The 18,667-nt window shown below is 43.4% G+C and overlaps 2 protein-coding genes across 2 annotated transcripts; both read left to right on the top strand.

Moving 5' to 3' along the window:
* Positions 1–7,833: 7,833 nt before the first annotated feature.
* Positions 7,834–8,612, top strand: LOC114564006 (gamma-crystallin M3-like). Its single transcript, XM_028591101.1, has 3 exons — positions 7,834–7,884; positions 7,982–8,224; positions 8,334–8,612. The coding sequence occupies exons 1-3, from the start codon at positions 7,852–7,854 to the stop codon at positions 8,610–8,612; spliced, it is 555 nt and encodes a 184-aa protein (XP_028446902.1). The 5' UTR covers positions 7,834–7,851.
* Positions 8,613–12,746: 4,134 nt separating this feature from the next.
* On the top strand, positions 12,747–13,532 carry LOC114563977 (gamma-crystallin M3-like). The gene is made up of 3 exons (XM_028591056.1): positions 12,747–12,795; positions 12,904–13,146; positions 13,254–13,532. The coding sequence occupies exons 1-3, from the start codon at positions 12,763–12,765 to the stop codon at positions 13,530–13,532; spliced, it is 555 nt and encodes a 184-aa protein (XP_028446857.1). The 5' UTR covers positions 12,747–12,762.
* The last annotated feature ends 5,135 nt before the right edge of the window (positions 13,533–18,667 follow it).

The following is an 18,667-nucleotide window of genomic DNA, read 5'->3' as shown; positions in this document are numbered from 1 at the left end:
AGTAAATGACGTCATCGTCATTTTTATACAGACTTTAACCATCACTCCTCAGTGAACTGCCTCCTAATGAGAGTATTTTCTAGTTAAGTAGCCTAGTTATTATGAATTTATGAGTCTGTGCACACTAATACATGTAAAAAACTATAACATTAATTTAGTAAGAAAGTGAAAATATCAAACAAGGACAGGTATATTAGGTATAAATACATTTTATTTTCTTTATTTGAAAGTCTGGCCCCTGGAATGTCTACCCTTGGAAAAATGTAGGTGAGGACCCCTGATTTACAGGTTTCAAACCCTGAGTGAGCTTCTGTACATCATACAAAACATGGAAGGCACTTCAAGATTTAAAAAAAACCCATCCAATTAGAGGTTAAATTGCAGTTAAGCCAAGATGTTGCTAATTGTAGCCACTTAAACAAGCTAATATTTACGACATTAAATATGAGTCGTTATGCCTTGTCTCGCTAGCCAGTTTACTTAAATTCTGGTTAAATATTCGATAAATTCAGCAATTATGCTTCACTGTTTTGTTCTGCCTACAACGATAAAGCATTGTGAATTTGCTAAACATTAGCTGTGATCCCCCTGACTGGCTCCTTCCCCGTACAAATGTTGGCTGAGGCTCATGTGGGTATGAAAGTATTAAGAGATATTTGCCATACTAAACCGATGGAAAGAACAAGGCTTCTTCTTTGGAATAATTATAATTCATGGCCATTACATTAACCTATTGTTAAATTATTGAGTAGTCTCTTTTTCTATGTTGAAGGTGTCACGCTCTGGACGGGGCAGGACACAAAAGCAGAACACAGATTGAGTTCAACAATACAACTGTTTATTGGAAAATGAATAATTTGGATGGGGTTCCGTCGTGGAGGTTATGGGAGCGAGTATGAGTAGGTTGGAGCTCAGCAGAAGTACAAACGGCTGGCGAGGACAGTCGGAAACAGGCTGGGGGTCCAGAGGCACGGAGGGCAAGGTAGAGGTCGGCACAAGGAGTCCAACAGAAGATCCAGTTGGGAATCGGACAAAAGCAGTGACCGGCGGTGGAGGGAGAACGGCGTGTGGCTGAAACAATTATCTGGCGGGGACTGAAGGCAGACCTCTCCCTAATATAGGGAGAGTGGCAATCAGCCCCAGGTGCGTGGACTGGAGCAGGTGTGGTAGATGAGTAGTGATTGCAGCAGCCTTGGTGCCGGGGTGCCTTCACTGGAAGTGGGGATTCAGGGCACTGAGGGACAAAAAGAGACGGACGGATACAAACAACACAGACACAAAAGGGGCAGAGGCAAGGGAGACACACAAAAGGGAAGGGGAGACAGCTCAGGGAGGAGGGGCCCTGACAGGACCCCCTCTTCTAGGAACGCCACCGGGCGGTCCACCCGGGGCATCAGGATGGCTGCGATGGAAATCCCGAATGACAGAGGGGTCCAGGATGTGGCGACGAGGAACCCAACTCCTTTCTTCGGGACCGTAGCCCTCCCAGTCCACCAGGTATTGGATCCCACGCCCCCGCCGCCGGGCATCCATCAGACGGCGGACGGTGTAGATGGGATCACCGTCCAGAAGGCGCGGGGCAGGAGGTCGTGGAGGCGGGGGCAACAGGGGACAGAGACGGACAGGCTTCAGGAAACATGGAACACAGGATGCACTCTGAGGGTCTGTGGCAGTTTCAGTCTCATGGTGACAGGGTTTATTACATCTTGGATGACAAAAGGGCCCAAGTACCTGGGCTGGAGTTTTCTGGATTCTGTTCTGACAGGGATGTTTTTGGAAGCCAGCCAAACCTTGTCTCCAGGGGCATAACGGGGTGCTTGGGTACGACGTCTGTTGGCGTGTTGTTGGTACAGAGCGGAGGTCTGTAACAGCGCCCTCCGTGCACGGTGCCAGGTCCTGTGGCATCGGCGAATGTGGGCTTGTAGAGATGGCACCGCCAAGTCTCTTTCAAAAGAGGGAAACAGAGGTGGTTGGTAACCGAAAAGACATTGGAACGGGGACATCCCGGAAGCAGCTGTAGGCAGGGTATTGTGGGCGTAAGCCACCCAAGGCAGTTGCGATGACCAATGTTGTTGGTCAGTGGACACCAAGCAACGCAGGGTGGTTTCGAGTGCCTGATTTGCGCGCTCCGCCTGCCCGTTGGTCTGTGGGTGGAATCCAGAGGAGAGGCTTGCCGTGGCTCCAATGGCATGACAGAACGATTTCCAGACGGCGGACACGAATTGAGGTCCTCTATCCGATACGACGTCACTAGGGAGACCGTAACGCTGGAACACCTCACAGACCAGGATGTCCGCCATCTCTGTAGCAGTGGGTAGTTTAGGTAGAGGTAGGTATACAGCAAATTTGGAGAAACGATCCACAATGGTAAGGATTACAGTATTAGTGTCAGATGGAGGTAAGCCGGTGATGAAGTCCAGGGCCAGGTGGGACCATGGTCGTCTGGGGATGGGTAGTGGGCGTAGGAGACCAGAACTGGGTTGATTCGGGGTCTTGTTGAGGGCACAAACAGAACAGGCAGAAACGTAAGCAGTAACGTCGTCTTTCATGGAGGGCCACCAAAATCTCCTTTTGAGGAAACACAGGGTGCGTTTTATGCCAGGGTGACAGGTAAGGCGTGAGGAGTGGGCCCACTTTAAAACAGAAGATCTGACAGCAGCAGGAACGAACAAGAGGTTGGGTGGTACGTTACCAGGGTTGGGCTCGGTTTTAAGAGCCTCCATGACCTCTTTCTCTATCTCCCATGTAATGGCCCCTATGACGCACTGGCTGGAGATGATGTTGTCAGGGGAGGGGGATTCGTCATCCTCCTTCGCGTACATACAGGACAGGGCGTCTGGCTTCCCGTTCTTGGAACCTGGACGGTATGTTATAGTGAATTGAAAACGTTCAAAAAACAGAGCCCACCTGGCTTGTCTTGGGTTGAGGCGTCTTGCGGTGCGCAGGTACTGGAGGTTTTAAAGGTCCGTCCATATCACAAAAGGCAGCTCTGCCCCCTCCAGCCAGTGACGCCATTCTTTAAGTGCGGTTAAGACCGCTAGCAGTTCCTTGTTGCCCACATCGTAGTTTCTTTCGGCCGGTAGGAGACGCCTGGAGAGAAAAGCACATGGATGGACCTTACCATCGGTGGCGGAGCGCTGGGAGAGGACAGCTCCAAGTCCCGTATCGGATGCATCCACCTCGACGATGAATTGACGCGTGGGGTCATGTAACGTCAACACTGGGGCTGTGGTGAAACGCTGTTTGAGGTTCTGAAAGGTCCGGTTGGCTGCAGGGGTCCAAAGGAAGGGCTGAGCAGAGGAGGTGAGCGCTGTGAGGGGAGAGGCAAGTTGACTGTAATCCCTTATAAAACGTCTGTAGAAATTGGCGAACCCCAGAAAACTCTGTAATTGTTTTCGATTGCTAGGTGTGGGCCAATCTAGGACGGACCGTACCTTGGCGGGATCCATGCTTACTACCCCCTTGGAAACGGTGAATCCCAGGAACGAAGTGGTGGATGTGTGGAAAGCACATTTCTCCGCCTTGACATACAGTCTGTTCTCCAAGAGACGATCGAGGACCTGACGGACATGCTGAACGTGGGTGGAGTAGTCTGGTGAGAAAATCAATATATCATCCAGATACACGAACACGCTTCTCCCAATAAAATCCCTCAGGACGTCATTAATGAAATGTTGAAAAACTGCAGGAGCATTGGTTAATCCGAAAGGCATGACTGTATATTCAAAGTGGCCGAGGGGGGTGTTGAAACCTGTGAGCCATTCATGACCTTCCTTCATTCTAATGAGATGGTATGCATTACGTAAGTCTAGTTTGGTGAAAATGCTCGCCCCCTGTAGGGAATCAAAAGCCGTGTTCATAAGTGGTAGTGGGTACTTATTCTTGACAGTAATATCGTTAAGGCCCCGGAAATCAATACAGGGACGCAAACCCCCGTCCTTTTTTCCCACAAAGAAAAACCCCGCCCCCACGGGTGATGAAGACGGGCGGATTTGACCCGCAGTAAGTGCTGTCTGAATATACTCCTCTAATGCCTCCCTCTCCGGCTTAGAGATGCTATACAGTTTAGTCTTGGGGAAAGTGGCGTTGGGAATCAGGTCAATGGCACAGTCATATGGACGGTGTGGCGGCAAGGTAAGCGCCTGGTCTTTACTGAACACTTTACTGATGCAATGGTACTCTTTGGGAATAGTAGCAAGGTCTACCGGGGGTTCAGGTGTGTCTATGCGGACCTGGACATTGGGAGAGGCTGACTGTAAACACAGATTGTGACAAGGTGTACTCCATCCCGTTATCTTTCCCGAGACCCAGTCGATTTGTGGGTTGTGCCGCACTAACCAGGTATGGCCGAGGATAACTGGTGTCTGAGGGGACTGAATAACAAGAAAACTAGTATTCTCATAGTGGTTGCCTGACAACTGGAGTTTGAGGGGTTCTGTCCTAGTGGTGATATTAGACAGTAGGCATCCATCTACCGCCCTGGCCTCTATTCTCCTCTGGAGAGGTACTGTGTTCAGCCCCATTTGCCTGGTCAAATCATCGTCGATAAAACTGTCATCCGCCCCCGAATCGATTAAGGCAAGACAAGGATAGGACTGACCTTTATGGCTGATGACAGCCCTGCGAGTGGTGCGGGTCCGCGATCCGGTGGTGGCGGTGGTCTGGCTCGCAAGGGTGACCCTCATTCCCTGCGAGCCCTTCCGTTTCCCGGACGTGTTGGACAGGTGGAGATGTAATGCCCGATCTCCCCACAATAAAGGCAACGTCTCTCGTCCATCCTTCTCTTTCTCTCCTTCTCGGTCAGGCAAGATCGCCCGAGTTGCATGGGTTCGGAAACAGGCTCCGGCTCCGGTGTAATGGGGGTCCGAACAGGGACCGTGGGATGAGCGTCGCCCCCCTCGGGATCGTGACGGTGGTGGTGACTGACTCCTCCTGCTCCGTCTTTCTCTCCGTCTCTCTCTCATCCTGGTGTCGATACGCATAGACAAAGTTATTAAATCATCAAGAGTATTGGGCTCAGGGTAGGAAACCAACTCGTCTTTAATGCCTTCATTCAAACCATTGCTGAATGCCGCCAATAGTGCCTCTTGGTTCCAGCCGCTCTCCGCCGCCAGTGTACGGAAAGATATGGCATATTCCGCTACACTGCAACTAGCTTGCTTTATGGAAAATAATCTTTTTGAAGCATCCTGACCATGTAAGGGGTGGTCGAACACTTTACACATCTCTACCGTGAAGGCGGTGTACGACTCCGTACCAGGTACCAGGGTCTCCCAAACTGCTCCTGCCCACTGTAGCGCCTCACCATCCAACAAGCTAATGACATAGGCTATTCTTGACCTCTCAGAGGCGTATGTGGCGGGTTGCTGGTCAAACACCAGTCCACACTGCAGCAAAAAGGATCGGCAGACCCCCAAATCCCCAGCATACCTGGAGGGTGCCGATACCCAGGGTTCCTGGTGTCCGGTGGATACAGGGACTGCTGCGGCAGCAGCGGGGAGAGGGACAGGAGGGGCTGTAGGTGCAGGTGGATCGGGACGGGTTCCCAGAGCCGCTACACTGTGTGAGAGTTCCCGGAGTGTGGCCATGATCTCCTGGAGAGCGGTGTTATGTTGTCCGATCAGAACTCCCTGGTGGGTCACGGCTTCACGGAGGTCGCCTGTGCCTGCTGTGTCCATACTGGCCAGATAATTCTGTCACGCTCTGGACGGGGCAGGACACAAAAGCAGAACACAGATTGAGTTCAACAATACAACTGTTTATTGGAAAATGAATAATGTGGATGGGGTTCCGTCGTGGAGGTTATGGGAGCGAGTATGAGTAGGTTGGAGCTCAGCAGAAGTACAAACGGCTGGCAAGGACAGTCGGAAACAGGCTGGGGGTCCAGAGGCACGGAGGGCAAGGTAGAGGTCGGCACGAGGAGTCCAAACAGAAGATCCAGTTGGGAAGGGGACAAAAGCAGTGACCGGCGGTGGAGGGAGAACGGCGTGTGGCTGAAACAATTATCTGGCGGGGACTGAAGGCAGACCTCTCCCTAATATAGGGAGAGTGGCAATCAGCCCCAGGTGCGTGGACTGGAGCAGGTGTGGTAGATGAGTAGTGATTGCAGCAGCCTTGGTGCCGGGGTGCCTTCACTGGAAGTGGGGATTCAGGGCACTGAGGGACAAAAAGAGACGGACGGATACAAACAACACAGACACAAAAGGGGCAGAGGCAAGGGAGACACACAAAATGGAAGGGGAGACAGCTCAGGGAGGAGGGGCCCTGACAGAAGGAACATTGAGGATATAATTTTTTTTAAATGTCCAAAACCACCAGGTCTTCCTTCTTTAACTTGGAAATTCTATATAGTAAAGCTACTGTATAGAGCTCAACAGCATGTGTCCGGAAATAAAACTTCCATTAATTTCCTCGATAAAGACTTTGAGTATTAGCCATTATGTCTAAACCATAGAAGGTAGACTGACCACAAGTTACGAGGTTGTTAACCGAAAGTTTATGGCCCTGTACAAGCCACACGTCTGTATATTAACATTGTTAAAAGAAAAACATTTTTCAACATTATAATCGCGATCTCATGGAGAATTACTACACAACCCACAATCCTAAGCATAATGGCGACATCACTGATTAGTGGGGCTTGCTGTTACCATGGAAATGTTTACTGCACCCGCGAACCAGGAACGGCTATAGCAAGCTGTTTCGCCGAATCAAATGTTTTATGATCATGATTCATCTCATAGCTGAATGGTTTGGTTCTAGGCTTAAAACTCTTATTATAATAATTTAATGAAACGTCACTGGAGATGTTGAATGGTGAAAATCACTTCCGGAACAAGAGCTGTTACAAAAGTAGGCGATTACTGTTGAGCTCTATAAAACAAGATTTCAATTCAACATTGTCATTTACTGCAATCTGGGGTCACGGTATATTATGTTTTCATTAACAGGTAAAACAAGATCATTTAAAATATGTTTTTATTTTTATATTTATTTGAAATATGTAAATGCTAAACCGTACATTATGGTGTAGCCAATTCCTGTCAATATCAGAATCATACAAACGTCAAAACTAAAATGAACATTTTTAGTTGATAATTAATACTAAATAACACATCTGAGCATATTCAAACTTTGACTAAATTATTTATATTGTAATGTATTTATAATTATTAATTATAAGTCTTTGAATAAGTTTAATAAACTGTATGCGTTTGCAGAATATTTTGTTCAGTTTTTCTGATTTACTTCAAATCATATACTCAGACTACACAATGTTTTTTGTCTATTAATATCATCACTGTGTCAGATTAGACGATTATAGAGTCATATATTCTTACTGATATTACAGACTACACGTTGGCCCCCCGAACATATGGGGGACCGACTTCAAGGAACAAGAATGTTTACACATATTGGCATCCAAAGCATTGTGTTTGATATCTTGTGTTATGAAAAGCCTAATAAAAGAAATAAGTAATGACCTTTCCTCTGTTTTACAGTTCCACCTAGCCACACTAACATCATTCCTCATCACCATGTTTACAGTTCTGTGCTCCTATGGGTCAACACCACGAAACACGTGGAATTTGTCATTGGTCTACTCTGCGAAAGAAGGCAAAAAATGCTGGTATTTTTGTTGGGATGTCACAAGGCATCACAGACGCAGCGTCAGTTGACAAAAAATTTAAATAACCTCTGCTTTCTGTTGGCTTCCATAGTAAGTTGCTGAGTAAGGGGGCTCTCTGAGGGGTAGAGGGGCACTCATTCTTTACGTTTGGTCGTGTATAAAAGGAAAGGGTTAAACAGGTAGGAAGGCAGTTCAGGAGCAGCAGCACATATACAGCCAACATGACCAACACCAGCATGAACATGAGGGGCAAGGTACTATTAAAAATCTTTTTGCAATTAGCTACAAAATAGGACTACCGTATTTACCTTGCTGCTTTTTCTTCTCACCATTTCAATAAACTATTTTCAGATTATCTTCTACGAGGAGAGGAACTTCCAGGGTCGCCACTATGAGTGCATGAGCGACTGCTCTGACATGTCCTCCTACCTGAGCAGGTGCCAGTCCTGCAGGGTGGAGAACGGCTGCTTCATGGTCTACGACCGTCCCAACTACATGGGAAACCAGTACTTCATGAGGAGGGGCGAGTATGCTGACTACATGAGCATGATGGGAATGAGGGACAGCATCAGGTCTTGCCGTATGATTCCCATGGTAGGTATAACACGGCATCCGTAATACTACATTTCGACAGTACGGGTAAAAAACAGCACAGAACTTGATATCAAGACATTCATTTGTTTTTGTTCACTCCAAAAAACAGCACAGAGGTCAGTTCAGGATGAAGATCTATGAGAGGGAGAACTTCGGTGGTCAGAGTTACGAGCTGATGGACGACTGTGACAACATCATGGACCGTTACCGTATGAACGACTGCCAGTCCTGCCACGTGATGGACGGCCACTGGCTGATGTACGAGCAGCCCAACTACAGAGGCAGGATGATGTACATGAGGCCCGGAGAGTACAGGAGCTTCAGGGACATGGGCATGAGTGGCATGAGGTGGATGAGCATGAGGCGTATCACTGATTCCTGCAACTAAATGTTCACTGAATGTGTCAAACACCACTAAATAAATAATGTCTGCACTCTTTTAACTTTTGTCAAGTTTTTTTGTTTTACTGTCACAATGAAATAATACACAGTTTTATACATTATTGTACAAACAAAGAGTCATAAACATATAGCAAGTACATTTTAATTCTAAAATGTTTTAAATCTAATGGTAAAATTGGCTCTACAGTACATATTACTGTTAAACCCAACGAACATATGCTGTGACAGACCATTGATTTTGGAAGGATTAATATTTTGTGCATATAACAATGAGTCATTACAGGCTAATAGGATACAGGATAATTAATAATTGGACAATAACCCTAACCCAGCCTCCTGCCATAGGGTAAGGTACCGGAGCCTCCAAGCCTGTTCCACCAGACTCGCAAACAGCTTCGTTCCCCAGGCTGTCAGGAAGCTCAACACCCTCCCCTCTGCCCCCAAGAACACTGGACTCTGAACCCCACCCCATCAGGATCAGCCCTGGCCACATCATAAAAGAAGAAACTCTGGAACTCTTCCTTTTATATTGCATATTTTCAATATCTTTAGTTTTCTATACTGTTTGGTTTTACCTTACATTTGCACTATTTAGAATTTATTACTGTATTATACATATTACTTATGTTTTTTATCTTTATTTGTATATATTACTTATCTTAATTTATATTATACTTGTACATGTCCTTATTGCATTGTGGGTCAGAGAGAAACGTATTTTCATTATTTATGCTCTGTATGTCTGGCACATATTGCAGAATTGACAATAAAGTTCACTTGACTTGTCTTGAACTCAAAATACTACTTATAGTTTCAAAGCAAGCTTAATATTTTATTTAGTATTACATAATGTAGTGTGTACACATTAGCATTCATTAATTAGCTAAATAACCTGCTTGCAGATGTTGCTGATAAATACAAGTCACTCCTTTATTACAAAAGTGTTGGCTAAAATATTTACAGGTTTCAAACCCTGAGTGAGCACCTTTACATCGTACGAAACATAGAAGGCACTTAAATAAAAAAAAATAAAAAATCACATTAGAGGATAAATTGCAGTTAACCCAAGATGTAGCTAACAGTAGCCACTTAAGCTAGCTAATATTAATGCCACTTAGTAAGATTTAAGACTCTTGTTAATGCCTTGTCTCGCTAGCCAGTTCACATAAATTCTGGTTAAATGTTATATAAATTCAGCAATTATGCTTCACTGTTTTGTTCCGTACTAAACTGATGGAAAGAACAAGGTATTCTTGTTTGGAATAATTAAAATGGATGGCCAAAACATATAAGGCTATAATATTGTTAAATTATCCATTGAGGATACTATTAAAAAAAATCTTCAGAAACCAGCTCTGATTCCTCTGACTGGCTCTTCTATACGAATGTTGGCTGAGGCTCATGTGGGTATGAAAGTACTAAGAGATATTTGCCATACTAAACTGATGGAAAGAACAAGGCTTCTCATTTTGAATAATTTAAATTCATGGCCATTACATAAACCTATTATTAAATTATCGAGCAGTCTCTGTTTCTAAGTCAAAGCAACATTGAGGATATTATTTTTTTTAAACGTCCAAAACCACCAGGTCTTCCTTCTTTAACTTGGAAATTCTATATAGTAGAGGTATTGTATAGAGCTCAACAGCATGGTTGCGGAAGTAAAACTTCTTTTAATTTTCTCCATAAAGATTTTGAGTATTAGCCATTATGTCTAAGCCATACAAGGTAGACTGACCACCACGAGCTACGAGGTTGTTAAACGAAAGTTTTTGGCCCTATAGATGCCACACATCTGTATGATATTGTATGATATTTTTCTTTTAACATTGTTAAAAGAAAAACATTATTAAAAGTTATAATCGTGATCTCATGGAGAATAACTACACTACCCACAATCCTAAGCGTAACAACGACATCTCTGATTGGTGGGGCTCGCTGTTACCATGGAAATCTTTATCGCACCGGCAAACCAGGAACAGCTATAGCGAGCTGTTACCACTGAAGTCTATGATCGTTTCTGTACACAGTGTTACACCTTTGCCTTTTTTTGCTGTTTTCAGAATGTTCTTTTGCGCCAAGTCAAATGTTTTATCATCACAATTCATCTCATAGCTGGATGGTTTGGTTCCAAGATTAAAAATCTTAATATAATCATTTAATCAAACATCAGTGGAGATGTTGAATGGTGAAAATCACTTCCGGAACCAGAGCTGTTACAAAAGTAGGCAGTCACTGTTGAGCTCTATAACACAAGATTTCAATTCAACATTGTCATTTACTGCAATCTGGGGTCACGGTATATTATCTTTTCATTAACAGGTAAAAGAATCATACAAACGTCAAAACTAAAATGAACATTTTTAGTTGATAATTAATACCAAATAACACATCTGAGCATATTCAAATTTTGACTATATTTATATTGTAATGTATTTATAATTATTTATTATTAGTCTTTGCATAAGTTTAATAAACTGTATGCGTTTGCAGAATATTTTGTTCAGTTTTTCTGATTTACTTCAACTCATATATTCAGACTACACAATGTTTTTTATCTATTAAAATCTGCACTGTGTCAGATTAGACGATTATAGAGTCATATATAGACCTTTTTCACAGCAGACATGTTGACATGTCATAGTAGGAAAAGCACAGGTGTATTCAAAACCATTAATGATGGCTGCATTCCACTTAGGAGAGACCCTGGTATTGTACATGCTGACTTACTGAAATAGCTTACTGGGACACTTGATGGAATTGAGCCATTGTTATGGTTATCAATTTCAGCTGTGCTTTTCCTACTATGACAAGTCAAAATGTCTGCTGTGAAAAAGGTCCATTCTTACTGTAAGTCGACCAAGAGACATTACAGACTAGACGTTGGCCCCCCGACCATATGAGGGACCGACTTCCAGGAACAAGAATTGGCACACATATTGGCATCCAAAGCGTTGGGTTTCATATCTTGTGTTATGAAAAGCCTAATAAAAGAAATAAGTAATGACCTTTCCTCTGTTTCACAGTTCCATCTAGCCACACTAACATGGTGTGACGCATCTCACCTTCAAATAAATGTAGTTAAAACAAATGACATGCTGATTGATTTTAGGAAATAAACAATCCAAACACAAGAAACTACAGCAATCAATGGTCAAACTGTTGAATGTGTGAATTCGTATAAATATCTGGGGATGATAATAGACTCCAAACTCACATTTGAAACTAACTGTGAACTGGTACGTAAAAAAGGGCATCAGCGCCTGTTTTGTTCGAGGAAACTGGGTAAATTCCATGTTGATAAATCTATCATGATCCTTTTTTATAACGCTTTTATTAAATCTGTTTTAACATTTGCGCTAGCAGCCTGGTTTGGGAACCTCAATGTGAAAAATAAAAACTCACTCAACCAAGTAGTAAAGTGGTCTAGCAGGCTGATTGGTGAGCCACAGCCTAACGTGGAGACCCTGTACACAAAACCGGTACAGCGCTTAACTAGTTCAATTTCATTCACTGCACACAGAATTCCAGCTTTTACCCTCTGGACGTAGGTTTATGATCCCCAGGTGTAAAACAAGAAGACACAAAAACAGTTTTGTTCCTGTAGCCATTACATTGAGGAACAAGTTATAGCTATATTTTGCACAAATGTTTACTCGTTTTTTATGTAGGTTTATGTATTATCTTATTCTGGACTGATAAGAACTTTTCTGATGATGTGTGATAATGTGAGAATGTGGGATAATGTGATGATGTGTGACTCTACTGCAAACAAAATCTACCTCCGGGTATAAATAAAGTAACTTGAACTTGAACTTGATCACCATGTTTACAGTTCTGTGCTCCTATGGGTCAACGCCACGAAACACGTGGAATTTGTCATTGGTCTACTCTGCGAAAGAAGGCAAAAAATGCTGGTATTTTTGTTGGGATGTCACGAGGCATCACAGACGCAGCATCAGTTGACAAAAAATGTAAATAACCTCTGCTTTCTGTTGGCTTCAATAGTAAGTTGCTGAGTAAGGGGGCTCTCTGAGGGGGAGGGGCACTCAGTCTGTACGTTTGGTCGTGTATAAAAGGAAAGGGTTAAACAGGTAGGAAGGCAGTTCAGGAGCAGCAGCAAATCTACAGCCAACATGACCAACACCAACGTGAACATGAGGGGAAAGGTACTTTTAAAATGTTTTTATAATTAGCATAAATTACTGTTTACAAAATAAGATCACCATATTCACCTTGCTGCTTCTTTTCTCACAATTACAATTTACTTTTTCGAGATCATCTTCTACGAGGAGAGGAACTTCCAGGGTCGCCAATATGAGTGCATGAGCGACTGCTCTGACATGACCTCCTACCTGAGCAGGTGCCACTCCTGCAGGGTGGAGAGTGGCTGCTTCATGGTCTATGACCGTCCCAACTACATGGGAAACCAGTACTTCATGAAGAGGGGCGAGTATGCTGACTACATGAGCATGATGGGAATGAGGGACTGCATCAGGTCTTGCCGTATGATCCCCATGGTAGGTATAACACGGCATCTGTGATACTATTGTACTACTACAGGTGGCAACCAGCACTAAACTTGATATCAAGACATTCATTTGTTTTTGTTCTCTCCAAAAAACAGCACAGAGGTCAGTTCAGGATGAAGATCTATGAGAGGGAGAACTTCGGTGGTCAGAGTTACGAGCTGATGGACGACTGTGACAACATCATGGACCGTTACCGTATGAACGACTGCCAGTCCTGCCACGTGATGGACGGCCACTGGCTGATGTACGAGCAGCCCAACTACAGAGGCAGGATGATGTACATGAGGCCTGGAGAGTACAGGAGCTTCAGGGACATGGGCATGAGTGGCATGAGGTGGATGAGCATGAGGCGTATCATGGACTCCGGCTACTAAATTTTTATTGAATTAACAAATGCTATTAAATAAATAATGTATGCACTATTACTATTGCTATACTTTTGTCAAGCTTATTGTCTGTCACTATGAAATAGTATGCAGTATTATACAAAATATAGTTGAGTTATGAAATTAAGTATATTTGATTTTTTTAGGCAGAAAGCAGCTGTTAGCAAGAACATTTTTATCCTAAAATGTTTCAAATCTGAATCACTGTTAAACCCAACAGACAAAGGCTCACCATTGATCTCGAAAGAAGGATTAACATTCAGGTATTTAACAATTAGTAAACATTACATACAGGCTATGTACAATCAAAAATTGAACAATGAAATCAAATTAAGACAATTTCAAAAAAATTGAACAATGAAATTAAAATTGCAAGACTAAATTACTCCTTTGGGTGCCATTTCACCAAATGTACAGTGGGGGAAATAAGTAACCCCTTGTGATTTTGCAGGTTTCTTACAAAAATGCAAAAATCTACAATTTTTCATATTAATTCTAACCAGAATGAAAATTGAAAATCACATCATGAATTTATTAAAATGTTAACCATCTGATGAGGAAAAACAAGTATTTGATGGACAAAAATGTTAATATTTTGTCAAACTCCATTTTGGGATGCCGGTTTTTATAGTTGGTGACAAGCTCACCAGGGGTCCTCCCTGCAGACAGCCTCCAAATCATTCAGGTTCGAGGTTGTCACCTGGCAACTCGAATTTTAAGTCCAAAGATTTTCAATCGGATTCAGGTCTGCCAGAACCTTGATGTGCTTCTTCTTCAGCCACTCTTTTGTTGCTTTGGCGGTATGCTTAGGGTCGTTATCGTGCTGAAACACCCATCCTCGACCCATCTTCAGCTCTCTCACTGAGGATTCGGGTCAACCATGTTGCCACCACCATTTGCGGTGGGGATGGTGTTCTTTGGGTTGTTCCAAACACGACGAGTTGAGTTGAGGCCAAAAAGTTCTATTTTGGTCTCATCCATCACCTTCTTCCAGGCCTCTTCTTCCCCCTTTCCATGTTTCTTCTGAGCAGGGGGAGCGTGCGCTGCATTTCAATTAAAGGTTACCAAAAAGCCCTGTTGATTCATCAATGAATCTTAAAAAACAAACAAAAATGCAAGTCACTTCTTATTCTGAATTTCTATCTGCATTCTCAGAGATCAACAATCTTTTCCCTGATGTGTAGAAAGCTCTTTGGTCCTTGCCCATGGTGGGGAAATCAGACAAAGTACAGGTGTATTTATTAGATAAGGATTGGGGCTGTTTTAATAATCCATGTAGGAGCCAGAATACTTGCTGTTTGACAGGGGTCAAATAGTTTTTCCCATCAGATGGTAAATTCTGATTTTCTGGAATTTTCAACTTTCATTAGAATGTACATATGATTCAATTGTAGATTTTATTCTTTGTAAGTGGGCAAACCTGCAAAATGCAGGGGTAATACTTATTTCCCCCACTGCCATGCAGTCCTTACTGCTGTTTTAACCACACCCTTTGCGAGTTGTCCCCCCTCTCTCTTCCCCCTTCCTGTCTGGCATATCAATTAAAGGGCCCATAAAAGAATTGAAATTTGAGGTTTTTATTTAATTAATGAATATTTAGGTGATTTTAATATCCATGTGGACGTTGACAGCAATAGCCTCAGTACTGCTTTCAACTCATTAAAACCTGTTTTATTATCAGACCATTTTTAATACCTTCCTGGCAAATTGAAATTATTTAATTAATGAATATTTACATAAAACCTGTATATCAGAATTTTTAATAATCAAAATAATACAAAATTAATAATAAATAAAAGCTTCTTACACTACATGCCTATCTGACAGTGCTAAATGTAAGAAAGATATTCCAATAGCATTTAACTCAATGTCATGCCTTAATATAACAGAGGACCTTTATGTTAACTTTAGTCCCTCCCAAATTGATACATTTGTAGAAGGTGCTACGGCCTGCCGACAGATGACTTTAGACTCTGTTGCTCCCCTCAAAAAGAAGATGATGAAGCAAAGGAAACTAGCACCAAACTCGCAAATTAAAACAAATCTCGCGAAAACTTGAAAGTAAACAGCGTTCCACCAAACTGGAAGAATCTCGTTTAGATTGGCAAGACAATCTGAAAACCTATAAGAAGGCCCTCAGAAATGCCAGATCAGACTATTATTCATCACTAATAGAAGAAAATAAGAACAACCCAATGTTTCTTTTCAGCCAGGCTGACAGAGAGTCATAGCTCTATTGAGCCATCTATTCCTATAGCTCTGATTAGTGACAACTTCATGAGGTTCTTTAATGATAAAATTAAAACTATTAGAGATTTTATCACCTTTTGCCCTCAACTTCTAACGGTTCACCTTTAAACGCAGGACTACTAGAAAGAAGGACAAGACCTGACATATACTTAGACTGCTTTTATCCTATAGACCTTCAACAATTAATGTTAAAGGTCTCTTCAGCTAAGCCATCTACCTGTCTCTTAGACCCCATCCCAACGAGGTTACTTAAAGAAGCGTTACCCGTGGTTAATACTTCATTACTAGATATGATCAGTATGTCTTTATTACGTCTGAAAAAACCCACCCTCAATCCTGAAGTCTTAGCCAACTATAGACCTATATCTAACCTTCCCTTTCTCTTGAAGATCCTTGAGAAGGTAGTCACTAATCAGTTGTGTGATTTTCTACATAGAACTAGTTTATTTGAGGACTTTCAGTCTGGATTTAGAAAGCATCATAGCACAGAGACGGCACTGGTGAAAATTACTAACGACCTTGTAACTGCTGCTGACAAAGGACTTGTTTCCAAACTTGTCTTATTAGATCTTAGTGCTGCATTCGACACTATTGACCATACCATCCTGTTACAAAGATTGGAACATTTAGTTGGCATTAAAGGAATCACACTAAGCTGGTTTAAGTCCTATTAATCTCAATTTGTTAATTGTTATGGTTAGGACAAAACATACCCAAATGCAGAGCTCAGCAACAGTTATTTTATTAGGAAAAGTGGGGGATTGAATGGGGAAGTGGGGAGGTGGATGCCGGGGAGGAAAGCGTAGGCTCGGAGACTGGAACGGGGACCAGAGAGGGAGCTCCGAGGGCACGGGGAGACCGGGGCTGAGAGATCCAAAGGGGAAGCACTGAAGCGCGGGGAGGCAAGAGCTGAGGCAGGCTGGTGCAGGAAACACCAGAGGGAGGGACTGGATGGAGAAGCCAGCGGACTGGAGGCAGAGTGACTGGGAAGATAGAAACTGAAACGAGAAGACAGAAAATGGATTACAAAAAGCACAGGCAGGAAAACACACAGGGTACTATTCAGGAGCTTGAGTCATGTGTCACCGAGGAGACAGGAGCAACGATCAGGCGAAGATGGTGAGTCAATCCAGAGTTTATATATTGCGTTTGATTGTAGTTGATGACTGGCAGGTGTGTACGGCAGGAGGAGTGGTAATGAGGAGGCGAGCAGGTGTGGGCAATCAGCTGACTGGCACAGGCAGGGAGGCAGGGGGGAACACAGAGAGAGGCAGAGCCAACACAAACTGACAGAATATAACAGAGAGAAAAAAAAGAAAAACAGAAACTCACAGCCAGCCGGACTCCAACCATCACAGTTAATGTTAACAATAAATCCTCCAAGTACGCTAAAGTTAGCCATGACGTTCCACAAGGCTCAGTGCTTGGACCAATTCTATTCTCCTTATATATGCTTCCTTCAGGCAATATTAGTAGGAAACAGTCAATTAACTTTCACTTTTATGTGGATGACACCCAATTATACTTGTCAATCAAGCCAGATGAAACCAGTCAGTTAGCTAAACTTCAAGCATGCATTAAAGATATAAAATCCTGGATGACGTACAAGATATATCCTTTAACACCCATCTAAAACAAACCTCAAGAACAGCCTTTTTTCATCTTCGCAACATTGCCAAAATTAGGAACACCCTGTCTCAAAACGATGCTGAAGAACTAGTCCATGCATTCGTTACTTCCAGGCTGGACTACTGTAATTCCTTACTATCAGGTTGCTCAAATAAGTCCCTTAAGACTCTCCAGCTGATCCAGAACGCTGCAGCACGTGTTCTGACAAGAACTAAGAAAAGAGATTATATTTCTCCTGTATTAGCTTCTCTGCATTGGCTTCCTATAAAATCCAGGATTGAATTTAAAATCCTTCTCCTGACCTACAAAGCTCTAAATGGTCAAGCACCAGCATATCTAGAAGAGCTCTTAGTACCTTATTGTCCCACTAGAGCACTGCGCTGCCAGAATTCAGAGCTACTTGTGGTTCCCAGAGTCTCTAAAAGTAGGATGGGAGCCAGACCCTTCAGCTATCAGGCTCCTCTCCTGTGGAACCAGCTCCCAGTCTGGTTTCGGGGGGCAGACACCATTACCGCATTTAAGAATAAGCTGAAAACCCTTCTTTTTGATAAAGCTTATAGTTAGGGAGTGAGGAGTTGCAGCGTCCGCCTAGCCCGGCCCACCTGCTTCTCTTCATAGTTGTCAGATTCATCTACCATATAATAAATAATATAATAAAAGTAGAGGGAGGCAGGCCAGTACAGCCCGATCCGGTTGGGGAGAGTTCTAGCCTGACCAGGCTCCTCTCCTTAACCTGTCTCTCTTAGTTATAGTTATAGACTGCCGGGGGACTTCCTTCCTTCCTTTGACACACTGAGCTGCGCTCTCCTCTCTTTTTCATTTGTTTCCATTTGTGTGCATCCTTGTCCCAGTAATGCTTGTTACTAACCTAGCTCTGGGGAGTTTACGCACTGGAGTCCTTATGTTTTTTTCGCCCAGCATATTTCCTTGGATTAGGATGGCACCAAGATCTTGGTTGCAGCTGTCGCCGTGGTCCTGTTGCACTCCCTGCTACACCCTGCTACGCTCTGCAGTGCTCTGCAGTGTCCTGCTGCGTTCTGCTGAACTCTGCTGCGTCCTGCTACATCCAGCTATGCTCTGCTGTGCCACGCTACATCCTATGACATAAACTACTACGACGACCATTTGTAGTCACTGTTCCATTATCTTTATTGTGACTATTATTTCCTCTGTTCATCACATCCCCAACCGGCACCGTCAGACACTGCCTACCAAGAGCCTGGGACTGCCAAGGTTTCTTATTA

The sequence above is a fragment of the Perca flavescens genome, chromosome 11, assembly GCF_004354835.1.
Source record: "Perca flavescens isolate YP-PL-M2 chromosome 11, PFLA_1.0, whole genome shotgun sequence".
NCBI lineage: Eukaryota > Metazoa > Chordata > Actinopteri > Perciformes > Percidae > Perca > Perca flavescens.
This window is presented reverse-complemented; position numbering and strand designations above follow the sequence as displayed.

Excerpts from the sequence above, each read along its gene's own strand:
- LOC114564006 (XM_028591101.1), top strand. The coding sequence starts at position 7,852 with ATGACCAACACCAGCATGAACATGAGGGGCAAG. Across the intron at positions 7,885-7,981 it reads GCATGAACATGAGGGGCAAG|ATTATCTTCTACGAGGAGAG; the intron begins GTACTATTAAAA and ends AACTATTTTCAG. Across the intron at positions 8,225-8,333 it reads CTTGCCGTATGATTCCCATG|CACAGAGGTCAGTTCAGGAT; the intron begins GTAGGTATAACA and ends TCCAAAAAACAG.
- LOC114563977 (XM_028591056.1), top strand. The coding sequence starts at position 12,763 with ATGACCAACACCAACGTGAACATGAGGGGAAAG. Across the intron at positions 12,796-12,903 it reads ACGTGAACATGAGGGGAAAG|ATCATCTTCTACGAGGAGAG; the intron begins GTACTTTTAAAA and ends TACTTTTTCGAG. Across the intron at positions 13,147-13,253 it reads CTTGCCGTATGATCCCCATG|CACAGAGGTCAGTTCAGGAT; the intron begins GTAGGTATAACA and ends TCCAAAAAACAG.